Genomic DNA, 22189 nt, shown 5'->3' with positions numbered 1-22189 from the left:
ATTTTGTGAAAATAGACAAACCTGAAGTTCAAGCTTAAATATAATTTTTGTTGTTGACAACATTAATGATTGACACAATGTGAAATCTTAAGTGATTTTTTTCTAAAATTTAAAATTTCTTCATAAAACTACCTCAAATTATTTCTTTCTTCAGGAGAACTTGATTTAAAACTTTATGGAATTTCCTCAGAAAGCTGAAAATGGAACTGCCTTTTGATCCAGCGATTCCCCTGCTGGGACTATACCCTGAGAACACCAAAATGCCAATACAAAAGAACCTATGCACCCCAATGTTCATAGCAGCACAATTTACAATAGCCAAGTGTTGGAAGCAACCTAAATGCCCATCAGTAGATGATTGGATCAAAAAATGATGGTACATATACACAATGGAATACTACGCAGCAGAAAGAAAAAAGAAGTACTAAACTTCGCAACAGCATGGATGGAACTGGAGAGCATCATGCTAAGCGAAATAAGCCAGGGGGGCGAAAGACAAATACCATATGATCTCACCTATAAGCGGAACCTAACCAACAATGCAAAGAAGCAAGGAAAATATGACCAGCAACACTGAAAGGAAAAGAAATCAACAGAGACAAGAGGGAAGGGGGGGCAGGGAAAGGGAAGGGAAGGGGAAAGTCAAGGAACATATAGCAAGGACTCATGGACAAAACCAAAGGGGAAGAGCTGAGGGAGGGAAGGTGGGAGGGGGCAAGGGAAAGAGGTGGGGGGAAGGCAGAGACAAATGTATTTAAAAAGTAAATAAATTAATTAAAAAAAAAAACTTTATGGATTGACAGTTGTCATTGTGCAATTTCATCCTAAAAAGAAAAATAATTCATGCCTACAAACCTCTTCTGTTCATAGCATAGCATATCACAAGTCACATTAATATGTCTACCTAGATATTAATTGAAAACCTGAGATATTCTTAATATTCATCTTCATTTAATTTTTCAGTAAATTCTATCATAACTCATATCAGCTCTGCTCCAGAATATATCCGATATTCATCCACTGTGCTCATCTTCTGCAATCGTCACCGCAGTCTAACCAGTAGCATCTCTTACTTGGGTTAATACAATAACCTTCTGAATTCTAACTTCTAGCTTTTTAATCTTTCTATTATTCTCCAGGTAGCAGCTAGAGAGTTATCTTTAAAACATAAACCAGATCATGTTGCTCACCTGTTAAAAAACCATTGATCTTAAAATAAGATACAAACCGTTGATCTTAAAATAAGATTTCATGATCCAGGCAACATGTCATTTGGGCTTCACCTAGTGCTCTAGCTTCATCTCCCTGTCCCTCTTTGTCTTCAGATACAATGGCTCCCTTTGTGTTCTTTGCTCACTGCTAGGCTGGTTCCTGTCTCAAGGCCTTTGCACCTTCTGCTCTCCTCTCCTCCCCCTTACACACACATGTGCACACAATAATATTGGGTTGGCCAAAAAGTCCATGTTTTTTTCCTCTAAAATAAAAGACACATTTTTCATTTTCATCATAAACTTTATGGACTTAGATATTTTGTGTATGTTGGCTGTCTCCCATGTGGGATAATGTTGATTATTCTCAGTATCTCGATTTGGTCACTATCATCTTCAGCTGATATACCCAACTGGGGAGCATCATCTAGTGAGAAATCTCCAGCACAGAACTTCACAATCCACTTTTGATACATTTTATCAATCACAGCACCTTCTCCATATACTACACATTTTTTTTTTAGCATTTCAGTTGTGTTACCTTCCTTGAAATAATAAAACATAATATGCCAAAAGTGTTGCATATTTTCTTCCATCTTCAATATTAAAATGGCTACACAAAAATTCACCAATTTTGATAAGTTTTTTTGTTTAATGTTTGCTGATATGACAGCTGTCACAATACAATCTAACAAATTTGTTTTGAATGAAGTTAAAGACAACAAAGCACTATTACAGTCATCTTACGGAAAATAACAAATGAACTTTTAGGCCAACCCAATATGTCTACCTTCTCACTTTTTAATCTCAGATCAAATTCAGCTCCCAGGAAAGAGCTTCCCTGACCATGTATTGTGAAGAATCCCTGTAAAGGAAATCTCTCCCAAACACATCATTTGGTATATCTGAAATTATCTTGTCCCTTGTTTATTTCTTTATTGTGTATCACCCTCCTCCACCCCACACCCAAGAATGTAAGTCCCATGAGAAAAAAACATTTAACTTTTCTAATCTTTCTTGTGTTCTTGGTGCCTAGCAGTAACTTGAGAATTTCATTTCAAATTTTGCTTTATTTTCCCTTCACCCAGGCTCTTCTTTAAGGCCAAGAGACAATGGTGTGTGTGTGCCCTCGCCCAATTCTCACTCTCTTAGCAGCTGTCATCTTATACTAGGATTCTAAAATTTTCTTTTCCAATTTATTAGGGAAATAGGACAAAAATGCATTTGCTAGATGTGCTATTAAAGCATTGGCATTCTGGACTACAAAGGTTTTGGGGCACTATGGTAGGCTTTCTGTGGGTGCAAGTCAATCACATCAAGGTCATCACCACAGCCAGGGTAAAATAGGTTGCTAATGACTACATTAGCAACTCTCTCAAACTCCTGTCACCAAGTGTGAGATTAACGTTGACCTTTCAGAATGGGTTCAGCAAAACAAGAATTGTGGTGTTTGGAACAGCTCACTGAGCACAGATGCTGGGCTCAAGGGGATCATAAAATGGGCAAAGCAACACTGAAATCTCCCCAGGAGTAGACTCTAACCCTTCCTTGACTCTGAAATGCATGGGCCAAGAGGAATACTTTCAATGCTGTGAATTCAACTCCAAACGAGTATTTCATGAAAGTGAGTGTCTGAGAAGTAAATGCTTAATGATTTCCCACCTGAATGGGAATTCTTGGAGAATAGATTTAAAAAGACATCTATCTGCCCACATTTTGAGATTTTAAGTACCCCAAAAGTACTAGTACTTCAATTTTGAAAAAATTGTAGGGCACTTCTTGGGTAGTCTGTAGGCTAGATACACGTTAACTAGGAACAGTCTTCTATGACAAAAGTATAATATCTTTTCATAACACCCATGGAGTCACTTCAATGAAAATCACAGATACATACAGTCTCTGCTCAGGTTTCTACTTGTGGTTCAATGGAAACAACTCTCCCTCTTGGCATGGGAAGCTAAAGAAACATTTCTGAAAAGCACTCCATACTTCTCCTTGACAATGGATCACATTACCTACTTTGCTTCTGTTTCTGGTAGAGAGCAGAAAACTAGATTTTTGCCATGAGCATGGTTTTGCCACCTGAGAAACTCAACCCTGTTTCTCCCTCTCCTGTGGCTGAAATGGAATAGGTGGCTGCAGGTTTTCTGTACCTGCTGGCTCAGTTTGGGTCCATTTCAACAGTACATGGTCTTGGAAATGGGAGGACATAGGAAAACATTTACTATGCTAGGATTAAAGAAATGTTTAAGGACTTAAGAAAATCACAGGCATTTAAGCCAATCTGTTTCTATCACCTCCTATAGGGGAAGACCTCATCTTGAGGATGACCTAGTCTGATACCCTCTGAGATGTTTCTGCCTCTACTTACTTTTATTATTTATTTATTTATTTATTTTTAGGGGGTTTTGGAAAGCTTTTTATTTTTTTAGACCAATTTCCTTGAACTTTTGTTTACTCATTTTATAAAGCATATAAAAATACATCATTAGTTTTTTATTTGGACTTTACTAATTCTTTTGCATTTTATTTTATTTTATTATTTTTTAATCATTTTTTTCTTTCTTTCTTTCTTTATTTTTTAAATACATTTGTCTCTGCCTCCCCCCCACCACTTTCCCTTGCCCCCTCTCTCCTTCCCTCCCTCAGCTCTTCCCCTTTGGTTTTGTCCATGAGTCCTTGTTATATGTTCCTTGACTTTTAGAATCTGAAGATGGGAACACAAAGTTAAGAACATGAGTTTTGAGATCAGATACACCTAGATTCTGGCTCTGATATTTAAACAAGGAGCTAATCATCTCTTAAGCTTCAATAACGACAGCCTCTGCCTCTAAGAGTTGTTGCATATCTTATATGAGTTCATATATGTTGAATGACTGGTACAAGCTATGTGCTCAATTAAAATATGACTCAGCAGAGGTATACCAGGGCTGACTTGAGCCAGCTCACACCAGCTCATTGTACCCAACTCTCCTCAACTCTGACATTCATTGACCTCCTGCTTGGTAGATTGAGCAATAACTATGGTAGGTGTATTGACATCAAAGAAACCTGCAAACTCTTCACAATGGGACTTCATCCACCCAGACAGTCAGTTTACCAGCACCTCACTGGTTTTTGGTATTCAAGTTATTATTCATTATCATTCACTAGTATTTATTGGCTCATTGATTCATCCAAGTAGCCTTTCACTTACACAATTCCATTCTTAAATATCCCTCCAGCATTTCTACTTATATGAGAAGAGGAGATGCAGGGTTGAGGGGAGGCAACAGTTAATAGTCTTGGGAGGCTGGTTCAGACCCATCTAGGAGAACAGTGTGCCCAAATGTGAGATCTGAACTGAAGCCAGCTTGTTTACCAATGTCTGGCAAGGCCAGCAGGCACACCATGGAATCATCCAGCACAGAAATCCCCCATGATTTCAGCAATCAGATTAGGAAATGGCGAGCAGCTTCTGAAGCCCATTCGGCCTATATCTTTGTGCCACTGAGTGACAGTACTCTTGGGCCATTGAGTGTGACTTGAACAGCTACATCCAGCTGTTTGAGGCAACCCCCCAGGAAACTTGGTGGGACTTCACAAATGATGGTCCAATTAAGGTCCCCAAGCCTCAAATGCTGTCTCCAATCTCATGGGTTCTGCATTAGCATTAATAATGAGTTCCTTAAAATCACTCAGCAGTTTGGATAGCTGGCTGTATCTCATTAAGAGGCCAACTCCCTTTGCCTAGAAATGTGTACTTATAGCACTTAGGCAAATGATCCTTGGCAAAGTAAGGTCTTCATGCTGGCTAGCTGATAGGGCAGTGCTCCCCACAGTTGAAAGATTTTCCAAGAATACTTTACGTGACTGGGCTAAATGAGAATAGCAAACATTACCATTAAATTAATGGAATGTAATCCAAGAGAAGGTGAAAAAGCCTTTTTTCAATATATGGCTCTTTCAAATAGTGAGACATTCTACATAGGAATAGGAATTGACAATTTAATGAAATTTTATCTTGAGCTTTAAGTTTTACAAAAGACAAGCACAGTCCTATCATAGCTTGGATTGTCTCAGAAGTAGGCACTGAGACAAAGTTTTTAATCCTAGTACTAAATTTGAGAGATTATCCCAGGAAACACCAGAGGGTAGTAAGGCAGTGAGACAGAAAAGGGAAAGCAGCCAGTAGTGGGTGTGCTAATGAGCAAGTTCTACAATAGAAAATCAGGGCTTAGTTCTCCTGGGGACCTCTGAGCAATGCAATACAATCTTGCTGCCCAACACCACATACTGCCTGTGAGTACTCAAATTGTGGCTAGTCTGAATTGAGACTGTGAATGTAAAATGCAAATGAATTTCAAAAACATCATATGGAAAAAAGTAAAATATCTGACTAATAACTTTATATTGTTTATATGTGGAAATGATAATGTATTAAACATATTATATAACATAAATATTATTAAAATATTATTATTAATAAATTAAATCCACTTGTTTCTTTTTACTTTTTTTAATGTAGCTACTAGAAAATCTGAAATAATACATGAGGCTTGTATTTGAAGCTCACATTGTATTTCCACTGAATAGTGCTGGAGTAGAACATGTCTCTGATATGTCCTGCAGGGGTACTGATCAGCATGGGTCCATCCTTGGTTGAGGGCTGCTCCAGATAAATTAATTTCCTGATATTTTGATTTTGCTTTCATGGTCAGAGAAAAACATCAGCTGAGAGTCACAAGAACTTTCACAGAAAGCTGCTAGTGTTGTAAAGTGACAGTGAGTTAGCAAGGGGATACGGGTAGAAAACTGACAGCTGCTGCTACCATCCCACTTCCACCTCCTTCATTCCTGCTCCTGACGTCTAGATTCCCCCATTTCTCCTCATGCCCTCTGACCCATTGCCCTGGGGAGGCCAAGGGAGCTTTAGGAACCAGACATGTTCAGGCTGAAGAAGAGTAGATAAAAGCTACAATCATTGCTCCCACAAACTGTTATGAAGAAAAGAACTGGTGTTATTTCTCCTCAAAGATAATGAGAGGTCAGAGGAGGGAGAGAATTTTAATTTAACAAAGAGAAGGACAATTTTAACTAAACTTCTCCTAATGAAATTTGTTGCCTCAGAATTTAAAGAGTTCCCTGTTAATGGACCTGCTCAGACTAAGGTTGTCAGAGATTTGTAGGGAGTTTTGGAATTGAACAGGTTACACAAAATTAAGATTTCTAAGAAAGCTATTTTAATTTTGAAACCTGTCTCTATTTCATGTCTAGAGTAGTGTAGCCACTGAAATGGGGAACTTGTACCATACAATTAATATCTGTAATATCTGTAAGAATGACAGAGAAAAAAGCAATAATTTATTGAGTGTTTATTATGGTGCAAGAAACATTTCAGTTCAGATATAATTTAATCCCCCAAACAACACTGTATGGTGAGTTATTGACCTCAGAGATATAAACTGAGGTTATGGAGAAAAGACTCTTGCCCAAAGTCAAAAAGTGATGGAACTAGAATTGAATTCAGGCTTATTGCTTCATGCCTTGATTATCAGGCACAGTGTGAATGGCTACCTTGGTCCAGGGCCTATGCTTTTAGCTACTAGATTTCTCTCATCAAAAACTAGTCTTTGTCAAGGAGTTGGCAGGCATCTTAATTTCTAAGAGCAATATACCTTATGTACAAAGTGTAGATTCCAAAAATGGCCCCAGCAATATTTCAGGTCCAAGAAGCTTTGCAGAATCACACTGAGTCTATTTTTCTCTTCCCTTGAGCCTGAGTGGGCTAGATTGAGTGTAGTCCAAAGAAAAATGTTCAGTAGGAGTGATGCTATGGTACCCTTGAAGCTGAGTCTTATAAAGGGCTAAGCTCCTTCTGGCTTGCTCACTCTCTCTAGAGAAACCTCTTTGGAACCTGGCAGCCATACTTTGAGGAAGCCCAGACCACATAAAGAAGCCATGTGTAGGTGTTTCAGAAAACTGCCCAGCAAAGGTTGCAGCTGACTGCCAATATCAGTTATCAACCAGACATGTGAATGAGGGACTCTTCAGTTGATTTCAGCCCTAGCTGTTGAGTTTTCCTGCTGAGGCCTCATGCCTCAGGCCTTGTGAAGAAGGTTTATTAAGACACTCGTACTATGTTTTGTCTGAATTCTTGACACACGGAATATATGAACACAATAAATAGGTGCTTTAGCTACTAAATTTTGGGGGTGATTTGTTATGCAATTCTATTAACTACAATACTCTGTTTCATTTTTACCTTAGCTAGCAAGAAGCTCAAAGTCATGTTTAATATTTAAATACAGTAAATGTATTAGCCAGACAAGTTAGCAAAACTACTTTATCTTATAACCTTGAACATACATTTCTACTTTCTTAACCTTATGTTGTCTTTTCTTTAAAAAGTGAAGTGTGCATAACCAACAGAATGATCTTGCCCTTCCTGTAAGAATAAAATCATAAATTTAATACCTGGATCTTCTTTCATGTCAACATCTTTTTCTTCATTATCACCTATTAAAAAGAACAGAAGACAAAAAACATTTCATATGAAATCTAGAAACACCTGAATTCTCCAATTGAACTTATATAAAAAAAAATTTTGGTGGAAATGAGAATGATAAATTGTGCATTTTTATTGTCTTATATTATGCTAAATTAGGAAGAAAGTATCCACATTAGAGTGTTAAATTAGTTAATTTAGTTAAATTAGTATAATTTAACACCTAGGGTTTATATTTCTTTTAAAAATATTATATATTTATAACAAGCTATATATTCAATAATTTGTTTTTGTTATAAATATTATGCATGGTCACTTAAGTCATTTCAGTTCCTAAAAAATAAAAGCCACAGGCTTTAAATGCCACATTTTCTGCATTTATTAAATATAGGCATTCTCACTTTAAGTATCTGAGAAATACAGGCATCACCATTTGGTTGTAGGTCAACACAGTGATTGATCTCTGCACAGTAGGATGTGAAGTGCCAGTTTGCAAGTCCCAGCCTTGAACAATGTGCTTTCACATACCCCACCAGCTGTATCACTCCCATTTAATTCCTTTCCTCTCCTCTCCCAGTTCAGTCCCCTTTAACTGGATAAAAACATGTGCTTCCTTTGTGCTCTAGATGACATATTTGTTATTTTGAACTTTTGTTTTGTTATCTCTTATTCTTAAATATTCCTCACATTCAGACAGTGCCAAATCCTGTCTGTTTCTATGTTTCTCCCCTCTACTCACACATACTGCAACCCAAATTCAGACTATCATTGCCATTTACCCTACCTATGTTGAGGTTTTCAAATTGGTCCTCTTTTCTTCCAATTTCTGACTCCAATTCCTTTTACATGTAGCTTCCAAATCAATCTTAAAATACAACTCTGATCTGATTCACAACCTATCAGTGACTCTGTCTAATGAGAAAAGTCTAGGCTTTTTGGGGTAATACTTAAGACCAACATAACTGGTTCCAGCCACTTTTCTCAATTTCACCAAGTTTGTTCCACTCATGCCACCACCCACATGCATGGCAATGTTTGATTCTTCTCTATTTTCTCAAGTGCTTCTTTAGCTTCCTTTACCTGTCTCAGTCTTGGAAACAAAGCCCTGCTCTTTGTCTCAGTCTTGGAAGCAAAGCCCTGCTCTTTAGCTTCCTTTACCTGTCTCAGTCTTGGAACCTAAGCCCTGTTCTTATCTATCATACTCACCTTCAAGGCCAAGCTGAGATGCCATAACATCTACTCAAACATTGAATAAATAGTGTTCTCTTTGGCATATCTTATTTTTACTGCCCTCAGTGTATAAACTTTAAGGGCTTTTGGGTTTAGGTCTGCCTACTGGCTCCTCTACTTACCCGGTCATTAGACGCATGATCTTTGAGAAGTTGCCTAACCTTATTGAGTTTCAGGTTCATAATCCATCAAGTGGGATAATAATATTGTCTTTTTCATGGAATTTTAAGATTCAAAGAGATAATGTTACATAAAGCACTAGGACAGCTACTGAAACATTGTTAAGTACTGAATATTAGCTGTGATTACCATCGAATTCTATAGTTACTTATTAACATATCTGTCTTCCTTATTTTCATCTCTAGATCCTAAATTCTGCAAAGATAAAGACCATGTCTTATGTTCCTTTGTATTCCATGGTACCTAACATAATTCATTTTATACACTAGGGTCAATAAAGAAGCTTCCACTGCATTAATTTCTATTATTTTCTATGTCACTCCTACATATTAGAATACCATGTATCTATGTGGTTGTTTGAAAACAATGAGGACTCAGTAAAGATTTGCAACTTCCTCCTCGATGTGTTTTATAATATAGCCATTTTTTTAGCCAAATTTATTCAAAATGGCACTCTTTTGACTGTAATTATAAATAAATATTAAAGATATATTAGTGAGTAGAAATGAAAAATGCATTTAATTTTAGGTTTAAGAAAGGTAATTCTTGATGGTCATCACTAGCTTTTAAAGAAATAGTTTTTCTTCCACTCAAATATATTAGAGACTTTAGTGGTTTTCTATATAATTTCTTTCTTTCAGTCTCCCTATGAATACAATTTTGGGAGAAAGAATACCTATTTCTTAGAAATATAATTTTCTAACTAAATAATTATCAAAGTGTTGCAAAGTAAACTCTTCACAGATTCTTCCCTGAATTTAATATATTTAAACAGAATTATATTTCCAGAACCATTTAAAATCTCTATGATGACAGACTCTCTGGAATCTCAGAGTTGGGTGGAAAAGATTCTCTACAGTTTCTAGGAAAAGACAAGGGAAGAGTCCAAGATCTCTGTTTGTCACTCATACATCCATTAGTCCATCTGGCAAACACTTGTTGGTAGCTTATTGTGTGCAAGGTTTTGTGTTTGGGGAAGTAGAAAACATCAAAATGAATCAGACTCTTAAGCAGTTGTCTAGAAACCTGCTATTATTAAGCGAATTAGGATATGAAGATGAAGATAAATTTGAACACATAGTAGACAGTTTTCAGTGTCATTACAAAAGGTGGCAAAGAAGGGAAAAATGTTTCTAGAGGGAAGGGTTCTTAGGAAATGACATTAGAGCAGATATTTGAACTTCACAGACTATACCGATAGCATCATCCCCAGGATGACCCCTCTGTGTGAGGGATCAGACTTGGTGTTTTCTTATTCATTCATTCATTCATTCATTCTACTCATTCATTCATTTATTTAGAGAGTGGTGAAGAGTTTATCAAAGATCTGGACTTAGACTGCTTGTGTTTACTCCCAGGTCCAACTATATATAGCTGTTCAATCTTGGGCAAATTACATGAACCTATCTATACCTTCGCTTCCTCATCTGGAAAATAGGGATAATAAAAGTATGTACTAATCTTTTAGAGTTGGTAATACATGTACAATGCTTACACAAAATAAACATTCAATAAATACAGGCTATCATTGTTAGGATGTCATTATTATACTATTTTTACTACTTAAACAACCATTTGTTGATCAGCACCATGTGCCAGAACTATACAAAACCCTGAAGAAACAGACAGACAATTCCTTTTTTCAAAGAGCTCACAAAGAAGTGGGTGATGTAGAAAAATAAAATAACTATTCGAAGAGGAAGTAACATCTTCTCTGGTGCAGGCACACAAAGATTCTATTGGGAAACAGCTAAGTAAAAGAGAAAGCCTATGAAGAAGAGGTGAGGCTTAAGCTGAATCCTAATAGGTGAGAATTTGCTAAAGGAAAGGAAAGGCAGTAGATTTCCAGCAGATGTAGATGCTCTGCTTCTCCCCTTTGTTCGTTGACATTTTAATATTAGCAGCCTAACATCCAGCCACTAGCTCCTGGATCTCTTTGCCTGAAGTCTTTCTCTAGGTTGCTTGAGCCCACTAGAGAAATATTACGGTATTTACACTGTCCCCCGAGAGAGCATCCTTTGATAAATGAGGGCCAAGACTTGCATATAAGTAATTATATGCAAGTACTCCAGCTCCTTTGCTTCTCAGGTGGGCTAATTCAGAAGCATGTTCATATATATTGTGTCCCAGAGTCTCCTCCCCAACATGGAAATGAGCCCCCAGTTGCCCAGTGATAAGGCACTTACAACTTGCTTATAGCTTGATCTTACTGCCTTTCTTCACGTCCCCATCTCGCTTCCCCACTCATCTGATTTTGTTTTCTGAGATCATCTCTCAAATAACTGACTCCCACTTGAATTCTTGTTTCAGGTCTGCTTTTTGGGGGCTCAACCTAAGACAAGGGTAATTGTGCTCAAGTAGAGCAAAAAACATCTGTGAAAACACATGGATATGAATAGCCAAGGTTCTTTTAAGGAAATAAAACTAGCTCTGAATGGCTGAAGACAGAGAGTAATAGGAGAAACTAAGGATAAACTGATCTGTTCTGGTTAGATAAGGAAGGCTCTTCCCTGATGAGCATGATGGTTGATTTTATTTGTCAACATGACTAGGTCTTGGGTGCCCAGGCATTTGCCAAACATTCTTTTGGATGTGTCTGGGTGAGAATGCTTCTGGTTGCAAATAACATTTAATCAGTAGACTGAGTAAAGCAGATTGTTCTCCCTAATGTGGATGGGCCTCATCCAGTCAGTTTGAGGCTGACCCTCCCGCCAGTAAGAGGAAGCTTCTTCTGCAAGACTACATTTGTGCTGGGACATCAGACTTTTTCTGCCTTTGACTCAAACTGAAACATCTGCTCCTCCTGGGTCTCCAGCCTGAAGGTATTTGGACTGAAAATATATCATTGGATCTCCTGGTTTTTAGGCATTTAGATGTGCTTATACCATCACATCTCTTGAGTCTATGAACTGCCAAATGCAGATTCTATGACTTCCCAGCCTTCATTCTTTATAATCTCTCTCTCTCTCTCTCTCTCTCTCTCTCTCTCTCTCTCTCTCTATATATATATAAAATGTGCTATTTGTCCTGTTTCTCTGTGGAATCCTGATTAATACTCCAGATTGAAGCATTTAAACTTTATCATAAAAATTAAACTACTTTAAAGAGGAATAACACATTATCTTTTGAGCAATAACATTTTTATGAGAGAAATTTACTAAAAATTTACAAAACACATGCCTTAATGTTTTGATATTATTTGTATAAAAAGTCAATCACAGAGTATTTTTGGTTTGCAAAGCACCTAATGTGCTGTTTTTTATTAATGAAATCCCCTTTAGTTTGTTATTTTATATAGTGTGTTTGTATGAACCATATTTATGCAACACATTGCTAGAAAGAATATTTTCTAACAAAACTAGGAACCAAAGAAACAATATATAAAAGGTGTTAGCCTATGGATATAAAAATCATGCTATTCAAAATTTGGAGCCATTAGGAGACTGATGGAGTTACTGCCTTTTTAACAGGTCTTCAAGCATCATACTTCTATGTTGAAGGACAAACATGAAATAAAAAGATTCTTAGTTGAAGTGATACAGATACCATTTCAAAACACAGAGCAGTCCATCAGATGATATGGTTCTGTGTGTTCAGAAATCAAATTCCAGAAAATCCCCTGCCCTTCCAAGGCAGAGACTGACCAGAGGGCCTCTGATGTTAATTTTATAATAGATGCTCCTCTTATTCACAACATCTCTCTCTGTCAGATCACCCTGTTGAGTTCTGCACAAAAAGTACAAATATAACTGAAGTTCTTATTTTAATAAAAAATGAGTGTGAACACCAACTAATTACCTATGAATAACCAGTTTTCAGTAACTGATTTATACACTTTGGAAACCCTTTCATAAGGAAGTATCTAACATGCTTTGAAGTCTATAATATCTACTTCACCTTTTATATGGGATACAGAGTTAACATGAAAATTTGTTGTCTTAAAGACACCCACTTTTGTAGAAGCATATCATTAATCAATAATAGATACCCTTACACTTTCTGTAAAACAAAATATATCATGGGTTTTACCATGACTTGGAATTTGTCACACTCTTTCTTCTTAATACAAGCTTAAGAATTGCTGGTCTAAAAATGTACTGATATTTGTGTATGGGGGAGGAGAATCTTCTAGAAACAGTAGGTGTTCTGCTGGCTGGATATCCAAACTGAGCTAACTTGTGATGTCTAACCAACATTATTGCTGGTACAGGGGTGCCCACATCACACAATTCCTGAGATTGAAGAATAGTTATTCTCTTCATAAGATAGTATGCCCTTTCTTTTGAGCTTGAAATTATAACCAAAACAGGCCCAGGTGCCTACTGCTATGAAAGCCAATACTCTTGAGGCAGGTGCTCTTGTAAAGGAAATTAGTTTATTTGCAGATGTTGGTCATATGGAAGATGGGAGAGTCATGTCACAAAGCCCATCTCCCTGCTCATTGGAGGCAGAGGGTTTTTTTTTTTTTTTTTTTTTAAGGAAGGAGAGGGGAACAGAACAAAGAGATCAAGGGAAGGGGTTGTAAAATTCTCTACGTGGAGATGAGCACAGTCCGTTCTGATAAGGCAAGGTATGGCCTGGTGTGTGTTATCCTGGTTTAGTCATCCCAGCTTCACGTCTTCTTAGCTCCATGGTTGAAGGTCAGCAAATCCACATGAGCTAGGGTGCTTGAAGGTCAGGGTCTGTATCTTTTGAAGATAGTTCCTAAGATTCTTATAGAAATATGTGATTAATCTACAAGCTACATATCAGTCAGAGCCAGCACTTACAGAAACAATGTCAAAAGAATGTTGGGGTGGGTTACAATTTCTCACTGTTACAATTTTCCACTGTTACAAATCACCCAGCTATCATGTGCTGGATGGCATGGTTATCACAGCCAGGCCAAGGACCCTTAGATTGGCTAAGGAACATGTACATGGATAGAGAGCAGCTTTAAAGAGACCTGTAGGTTGCAGGGGAAAAGGGATGCATTATAAAGGAGAGAAAGTTACCCTCATGGGCTAGTAAAGCAATCTGTCCACTTTCAAGCAAATAAAAGAATGGGCACTTGAAATAGATCATTCTATTTCCCTGTCAAAACTTCAGGGACATTCGCACATATGGGCAGGCCTGCCAAGCAAAAACAATTATAGTGATATTATTTCATGTGATCCCAAATCCTTTCTTAAAGCTTAAGTTCATACCATAGGCTTCTTCTGCAGTCTTATCTTTTTTTCCTTTAAATAATTCATTACCAAGTGTTTCTAGGAGCAATTTGCATTTACAGGGAAAGAAAATATTCGCAAAAATTAAGTGCTCCAAGCTTTTTAGGATTTCTATGATGTAGGGAAGATGTCGGTCTCTTCATGGCTTCTTGTGAAACTTAACAAAGCAGAAATTCCAAGCAAAGAATGATTGAGAAAAGGAAGACCTCACAGAGCAGGGCTCCTGCCATTAGGTTGAAAACCTGGATTTACTGAATCTAACATTTGCTAAGTTCACTTTCTGCAAGGTAGTTGATAGGGCTAGGAGAAATTTTTAAAAACCCAAAGCTACAACCCCCCCACCCCCACTCAACTGTTCCTTGGCCAAGACGAACACTCAAAATTTCATTAATTTATAAATAAATGAATCAATAAAAGACACTGCTTAGAAAACTGCATGGTTCTGCTGCTTTTAGCTTGGCCAGTGAGCACATGATGATACCAATTATCAACATAATGGGATTCAGAAGTAGGAGTATGAAGTAGGGGAGATTTTGAATTTAGTTTTAGATGTGTTGAGTTGGAGATGCCTAAAGAACTCCAGCTGGAGATGACATGTGCACAGGTGAGTATACCAGAGAGGAATAGCAGGAAAAGGAGGGGAAGAGAGTGGTCAACAGTGGCCTATTAAGGCAGTCTCTCACTTCCAAGAAATTAAATGAGTGGGCACCTGAAATAAGTCATATAATTTCCTTGTCAAATTCAAGTCCATTCAGATAAATTAAAGGCTGCAAAGAGTCATGTGAACTCTTGCGATTAAATATGCACTGGTTTCAATAACCATGTTCCATCCGTCAGAGAGGTCCTGAAAACCTAAAGGAGGACAATGTGATAGCAAGGTAGAGATAATCACAGCATTGCTGTGGATTTTGGAGGGAATAGCAAATAAAGGAGATAACACTTCAAAGACATGTGGCCAGGAGTAGAAGTTAGATTCAAGTATAAAGCACATGGGTTGAAGGATTTTTCATTTACTCTGTTATTAATTTTAATTTTAATTTTTACTTGCATATCTTATTAGGAATTAATTCATATGGTAGTCCTCAAAATTAATAATTTTCCCTTGCATTTGCCTCAATGTTTTCAACTACAAAACTGAAATTAATCTACTCAGAATGTTTGAAGCGTCTTTTAAAAGCGCCCAGCAGGGGTCTCTGTTAAGATACTTAGGGCATCACCCTTCTCCAACCAACATTTTGGCTTGTCTTTGTTCTGTCAGAACTTCCTAACTAGATCGAACTGTTTAGTCAATGCTCCCGTCCCCAGGTTTATCAGCATTTGCTACACACACTGCACATTCCCCACTTCTGAAGGGACCGACTGCTTTCTGTCTATACCTGCTGCTTGTTCCTGTATTCAGGTTGCTTGGTTACAGCAACACTTCACTGGATTTTCATTGAAGAGAAAATGTATTTGTAGCTTTTGAGGCCCATCAAGTGGAAACGGTTCGCACCCATTTCCTAAGAAAGCAGTAAACTCATTTATGTCACGTTAGAGAGAGCACATCTCGTGTATTTCTAAACATCAGTGCAACCCACATGTCAAAAGTGTACCAATATGCCAAGTTTCTGTAAATCCTCACAGTTAAAGAAAACTGAATTTATTCACTTTATAGTTTTTTCTATGCACCAAATGTGTCATTTGGAAAAAAAGATGCAATATAAACTGGATAAGCAGTTTATTTTGCATTTTTATACTTAAGAACAATTGGTACATTAGTTTATTGGTGCCGTTGTAACAAATTTCTACACACTTAGTGGCTTAAAACAATACACATTTTCTATCTTACAAATCTCTAGGCCAGGAGTCCAAAATGGGTCTAACTGGGATAAAACAAGAAGTTGGCAGGGCTTCATTCTTTTCTGGAGGGTCTAGGAGAGGTTTTCTTACCTTTCCAGCTGCTAGAAACCACTCATATTCCTTAGCTTGTGGCCCTCATTTTTCATCTTCAAAACCAGAAAGGCATCTCTGAACATTCTTCCATAGACATGTCTCCTCTGACTCTCTTCTGCTTCCTTTTTCCAATTTTTAAGGACTCTTTGATTACATTGGGCCCACCCAGATAATTCAGAGTAAAAAAAAAAGTCCCTATCTTAAGGTCAGCTAATCAGCAACCCTAATTCCATCCGCAATCTTATTTTCGCTTTGCAATGTAAACTAACGGAGTCACAAATTAAAGCATCTTTGTGGGGAGGGCACTTTTCCTCTTACCACACCTGGTAATCAGGAAGCAGATTGCTTTGAGTAAAAAATTTCTGAGGAGTAGAACTCAGAAAATTCCACAGATTTCCTATGGGGTTAAGTACAGAGAGTTCATATCAAGATCCTTTCTGAGTTTTTAGTTTTCAATTTCATTCTCTTATAAAAAGGGTTTCTTATTTCTTTTTTTACCTTCATTGTTTTCTTCCTTCCATCTCCATTTCCTTTCTTCTTTCCTTCCTTGCTTTTTTTACATTTTTCTTTCACCTTTACTTTGTCTTTATTTCTACCTTTCCTCATTGTTTTTGTTGTAAAAGAATAATATCATAAAGACAAATGGCAAATGAAAAAACTATGTGCAACATATATTTGAAATAATTAATAACATTAATGTAAAAAGAGCTCTTACAAATTAATAAAAAGACTGTCTGAAATGTGGAAGTGGATCTTCACCAGAATCCAATCATGCTGATATCCTCATCTCAGACTTCCAGCCTCCGGAACTGTGGTAAATAAATGTCTTGGTTTATAGGACACCAAGCCTATGGTACTCTGTATAATAGCAGCTCAAAGGATTAAGCCAGGCCACTTAAAGCAGGTGTTGGTGTTCATAGTTTTCATTCTGTGAATTGTGAGCCCTGAAGTTATTCAGTCCATGACAGTCACCCATAGTGCTGCAAATGCAATGGCCAATTTGACAATTACTACCAAAAGCATCTCGGTTTTGTATGCATTTTGAAAAAGCAATTCCACTATTAGAAAAGCATTCTAAAAAATGAATGTGTGTCAGTATTTATCTATTTATTTATCTATATGTTATTTATAAACAAATAGAGAATACTTTCCAATAATAATTCCACAATCCAATGGTATGGTTTTCAATGAGTCCATTAAAATTATGTAATGGAAGTTTTATAATGAAAGAAAAATATGCTCATAAAGCATGGTGATACACACAAGTTATAAGACTACATTTCTGGTTATTAGCATTTTCTATTTTAAAACACCTGAAGGATAAACAACAAAATCTAATTCATTTTTGGACTGTAGGGTAGGAGATGGTTTATATTTTCTTCTTTTTGATTATGGTCTTTTTTTTTTACTACAAATCAGTACTACTTTGATAATAAAAAGTTATATATATTTTTATACATACTTATAAATATATATATATATATTTAAAAAGATAACCCCCAAATTGAAATACTTCCTTTTAAAATTGTAATAAAAAAGTAAACAGGAGTATTTTAAAATTTATGGTGGTTTGTCTACATACCTCTGTGAATATTCATTTACATTGTTATTCATTCTATTTGAAATTGGCCCACTACTATGTTTGCACATGACAAAACTGAAGCAGAGTCACAGTTCTAAGGCGGTTTTAACAACGATAGAAACTGTTTCTTGTGATGACAAACCCAGTGGTTTCTCCTCTACTCGTAGACATTTTGACTATGTAATGAGCTCTACATGAGTCATTTGTTACTTATTTCAAATCTTAACCACCCTTGTCAGCCTTGCAACGTATATTTGAAATAATTAATAACATTAATGTAAAAAGAGCTCTTACAAATTAATAAAAAAACTGTCTGAAATGTGGAAGTGGATCTTCACCAGAACCCAATCATGCTGATATCCTCATCTCAGACTTCCAGCCTCCGGAACCGTGGTAAATAAATGTCTGTAGTTTATAGGACACCAAGCCTATGGTACTCTGTAATAGCAGCCTTCAAGCTTTGTCTTCTTATCACTGTGTTGACAAGGTAAGAGGAAAGAAAACCTTAGCAGATCACTGCATCTTGTGCTTCATTATTGTCTTTGGAAAAAATGATGACTGGGGAGTAGATAAGAAGGTGAAAAAAATAGAATATGTGGACATGCCATATGGCAGGAAGCACACTAGCTTTTCAGAAGCTCTAACACTATTACTGCAAATAAGTAATATATGGGGGTTTTTTTGCATAAAGTCTAGCTTTAAACAATTGTTCCTGTTTTCAGGATAACTATGGGAGGAAGCATTGTGCAGTGGAAAGAATTTCCACTTTCTCAATGTGCATCTTCAGAGTTGAACCCATCCTTTTTTGAAGGTGCTCTGAGGAAATTAACCTGTTATCACTTGAGTAATGACAGATGTCATTGTTGATTTTAAAATATAACTCCATTGCTCCCTAGCTGTATACCTTATTATTCGCAAGTATGCATCATCTTCTATACCTAAAAGAGTCGGGTTAATAAGGTGCCCTCTTTCCCAGATTTATCATGAATATAAAGTGATTTAATCCACATATCTAGCAAATAGAAATCAATTATAAATGTTAGCTATTATTCCTATCACTAATATTAGGTAATGGTTATGCATATGTTATATCTTTAATATGACCTTTTCTAGCCTACCTTGTATTGTTTTCTCATACATTTTGTTTCAGATCCCTATTTGTGAAATTTAAAGATATGTGATTACCTGCTCATACAGAGATTTGGCCTACCATTAAAAATGGCATTTCCGCCCTTAAACTATTATCATTATTGCATTGGAAAGGGTTAAGAACACTGGTTACAGATACTCTGAATAAGTCAGTCTAGGGAGAATATATGGCAAGTCAGAAAAATTATATTCTAATCAAAGATAGCATAGTTATGAACTAACCATAAATTTAAATTATGGACAGATAATGGAGATCATCTATATTAGCAGTCACATATTCCATTAGAGGTTACCTTTATTTCATATTGTGTAATTAGAATTTAGAAATTACTGTTGCCTCAGCATTACAGAAATATTCAACAATTTTGGAGGATTCGACATTTAATTTAAAATGCACTTACTATTATAAATATGCACTGGAAATAGTTTCATGAACATGCCATGGTTCAAAGCATTGATGTGAAACTGAAGATGATGTTGTTATTTCACTGGCTCAATTATTAAAACACATTTTGGATTTATTTAGGATAGTAATTTTTCAAACAATCATTTATTTGCACAGTTACTAACACATTCTAAACCACTAAAACTGTCTCATTTCTAAAAATTGTAGTATTATCTGGGGCTTAGCATCATTAGAAGTACCTGCTAATGGAGAGATTTGTTTTAATATCAATGGATTATACTTCACACAACTATTTTTTATCTTATGTTAGAATGAAATCAAGTTTTCACCTTAGAAGACAAAAATGAAAATTGTCATCATTTCTAAACATCTCAATGAGTCCAAAATTTCTAGAATCTTATAAAATATGCTGTGATATTGATAAGACATGAATATTTACACCACACACAGTGACAAGTCACATCATTTACATAAATAAACTTTTAAAGACCATTTAAAAATGCAGAAATGCAGGCATAATCAGCTCACTGCAGTTACACATAAAGAAAAAGGATAAAACAAGAAGACTAAATTAGAAAAAATAGCCATTAGGTTATGGGACAAAGAATTTATTAAATTCTACTCATAGCAACAGCTATCTATTATGTAGTTATTAAGTTATTTATTATAATGTAAAACATCTAGTTGTGTATAAAATAAAGAAAGCTAAAAAAGAAAAAAGAAAAAAAGAGGAAGAGAAGAAGAAAGAAAAGGCGGGACTAATATCCCAATCACAATCCTCTTCTTCATCACAGGAAAGTCTTTCTGAATTTACTTCTGTAATCAGATTATGTTATGATTAGGGAAATACTGTAATTAATGTCCCAAATTAAATATACTTAACAGATTTACCTTGCAATTAGAGAAAAGGACTTCAGATTTCCCAGAAGGACTTTGTCCACTTTGAACATCAGCACAGAGTTGAACATCTGCAGCAGTTATCCCCTCTGAGCTGCAGGCAGGTGTCCTCTCTATTGTGTGGCTCTGCTAGATGGCTTGAGGGTGAATGTGTGCCAGCATCCTTCACTCACTCTTTCCTACCTCTTACCAATGACATGAAAAGCCACTTCAAATAGACATGACAACTTTAAAAGAAAGGCTTCTGAAGGACAAGCACCATCAATGCTCACAGTAGCCTGAAATGTCCTGGAAGCCATTTTTACTGTGGCTGAGGAAAGCATTTTGGGTACCGTAACTTTCTTTAATGGCAATGTAAAAATAATAAGGCATTAAACAAGCCCCAGTCTTCATGGGCTGGAAGAGAGACAATGAGGAGAAATGTACAAATTAACCATATCCAAATAATGGCACTTTCAATCAATGTACAGCCATCACTCAAGGTTTTAATAATAGCCCTGAGTTTCCACTGGCAAGCTCAAATATAAGCATGAAATAAGATGAAGACTACCTTTCTCAGATTACCCTAGACAGTGCTGCTATCTTCACTGCAGTTGAGGGGAATAGGGTTGTAAGGCAGGACATTTAAATTATAGCTACAAACATAAATGGGCTTCTCAAAATTTCCATCAAGGGTGTTAACATGGTGGATGTAGTCACAGATATGGACAACTTATAAGTGTGAAGAAGAAATCACACAACAAGCAACTTAGGACAAGAAGAAGAGCCCTTAGAAGTTATTTTGCCAAGTATTTCACTTTTGATGTGAGGAACTGATACTTAAGAGATTAACTGATGTCCCCAAGACAACATAATGACATCATAGGACAGAAAGATGTAGAGCCTAGATTTCTGTCATTATCTTGACTTCTTAATAACTATGGTACAAGTTGCACATGGTGACTGGTGCATGGAGAACACATTTGTTACAGCCTTTACGATGCAAAATGAAATACAAATATAAGTGATGCCTCCACTTCTTCAATCCCCAATTCCAAAGGAAAGAAATTGCTTTACTCACCTATGGGGAAAAACTCGCTCATTTTCTTTTTGTAGATTTTGAAGTCGACTTCTAGGAAGACACAGAAGACAATTCGATCCACCTAGAGGCAAATGATAAACACTCAAAGTAAAAAGAAATATGGTGACTGCCTTTTCAAAACATAGTTTGGAACAAAAATCAAATGGGAAAGCCTCCTAGGGATTCTTGGTGCTGTACTACTAACAACATGACAGCATTGAGTGAAGTTTAAGTGTGTGTGTGTGTGTGTGTGTGTGTGTGTGTGTGTGTACTTTTTATGTAAATAACCTATGGGCTGTTTGGTGAGAAAATGTTATATAAATCAAATAAGAAATAATAAATGACAATAAGCCACTTTGTAGTGAGCTATAAATAAGATCTGAGATTTTGACAAGATAGCTAGACTTTATGTCTTATAAACCAGCCACATGAGAGTATGCACCAGAATGACAATAAAGTATGTCAGTAAGCAAAGCTCCTTGTCCTACCCTTGTTAAACAAATATATTTATCAAACCAGATATATTTGAATATAGCTTAAAAAGCTTCTTACGGTTTAATTTGCATGAAGCCACTTGCTCATTATTTAATGTACTCAGAAATGCAACAGAAATGAAATAAAATTAATTGAGTTAGATGAGGCCAATATAAATTTAATCTGGTAAATATTATGGATTAAATGCCACCCCAAAAGTAAAATGCGTACAGTCCCTTTTTCTGCTCTGAGAGAGCTCCTGCATGTAAGGAGTTTCTCTGAGACATTCAGAGTAAGTAGAGAAAAGAGATGGAGTATGGCTAATAGTTCACATATATCTGATATTGAATCAGTGACTCAATTTTGTGCCTTGAAAT

The 22189-nt window shown here is 36.4% G+C and overlaps 1 protein-coding gene across 1 annotated transcript in view; it reads right to left on the bottom strand.

Annotated features, from left to right (window-relative positions):
• The window catches only part of MACROD2 (mono-ADP ribosylhydrolase 2), a 2155137-nt gene that overhangs the window by 156464 nt on the left and 1976484 nt on the right, over positions 1-22189 (bottom strand). Inside the window, exons 9-10 of the mRNA XM_054574077.1 lie at positions 21339-21420; positions 7665-7706 (exon numbers count right to left, since the gene is read on the bottom strand). Coding sequence (XP_054430052.1) covers positions 7665-7706; positions 21339-21420 — 124 coding nt within the window. The remainder of the gene's footprint in view (positions 1-7664; positions 7707-21338; positions 21421-22189) is intronic.

Source organism: Pteronotus mesoamericanus, unplaced genomic scaffold (assembly GCF_021234165.1).
Source record: "Pteronotus mesoamericanus isolate MK-2021 breed Mesoamerican mustached bat unplaced genomic scaffold, CSHL_Meso_final contig_25, whole genome shotgun sequence".
NCBI classification, from domain to species: Eukaryota; Metazoa; Chordata; class Mammalia; order Chiroptera; family Mormoopidae; genus Pteronotus; species Pteronotus mesoamericanus.
This window is presented reverse-complemented; position numbering and strand designations above follow the sequence as displayed.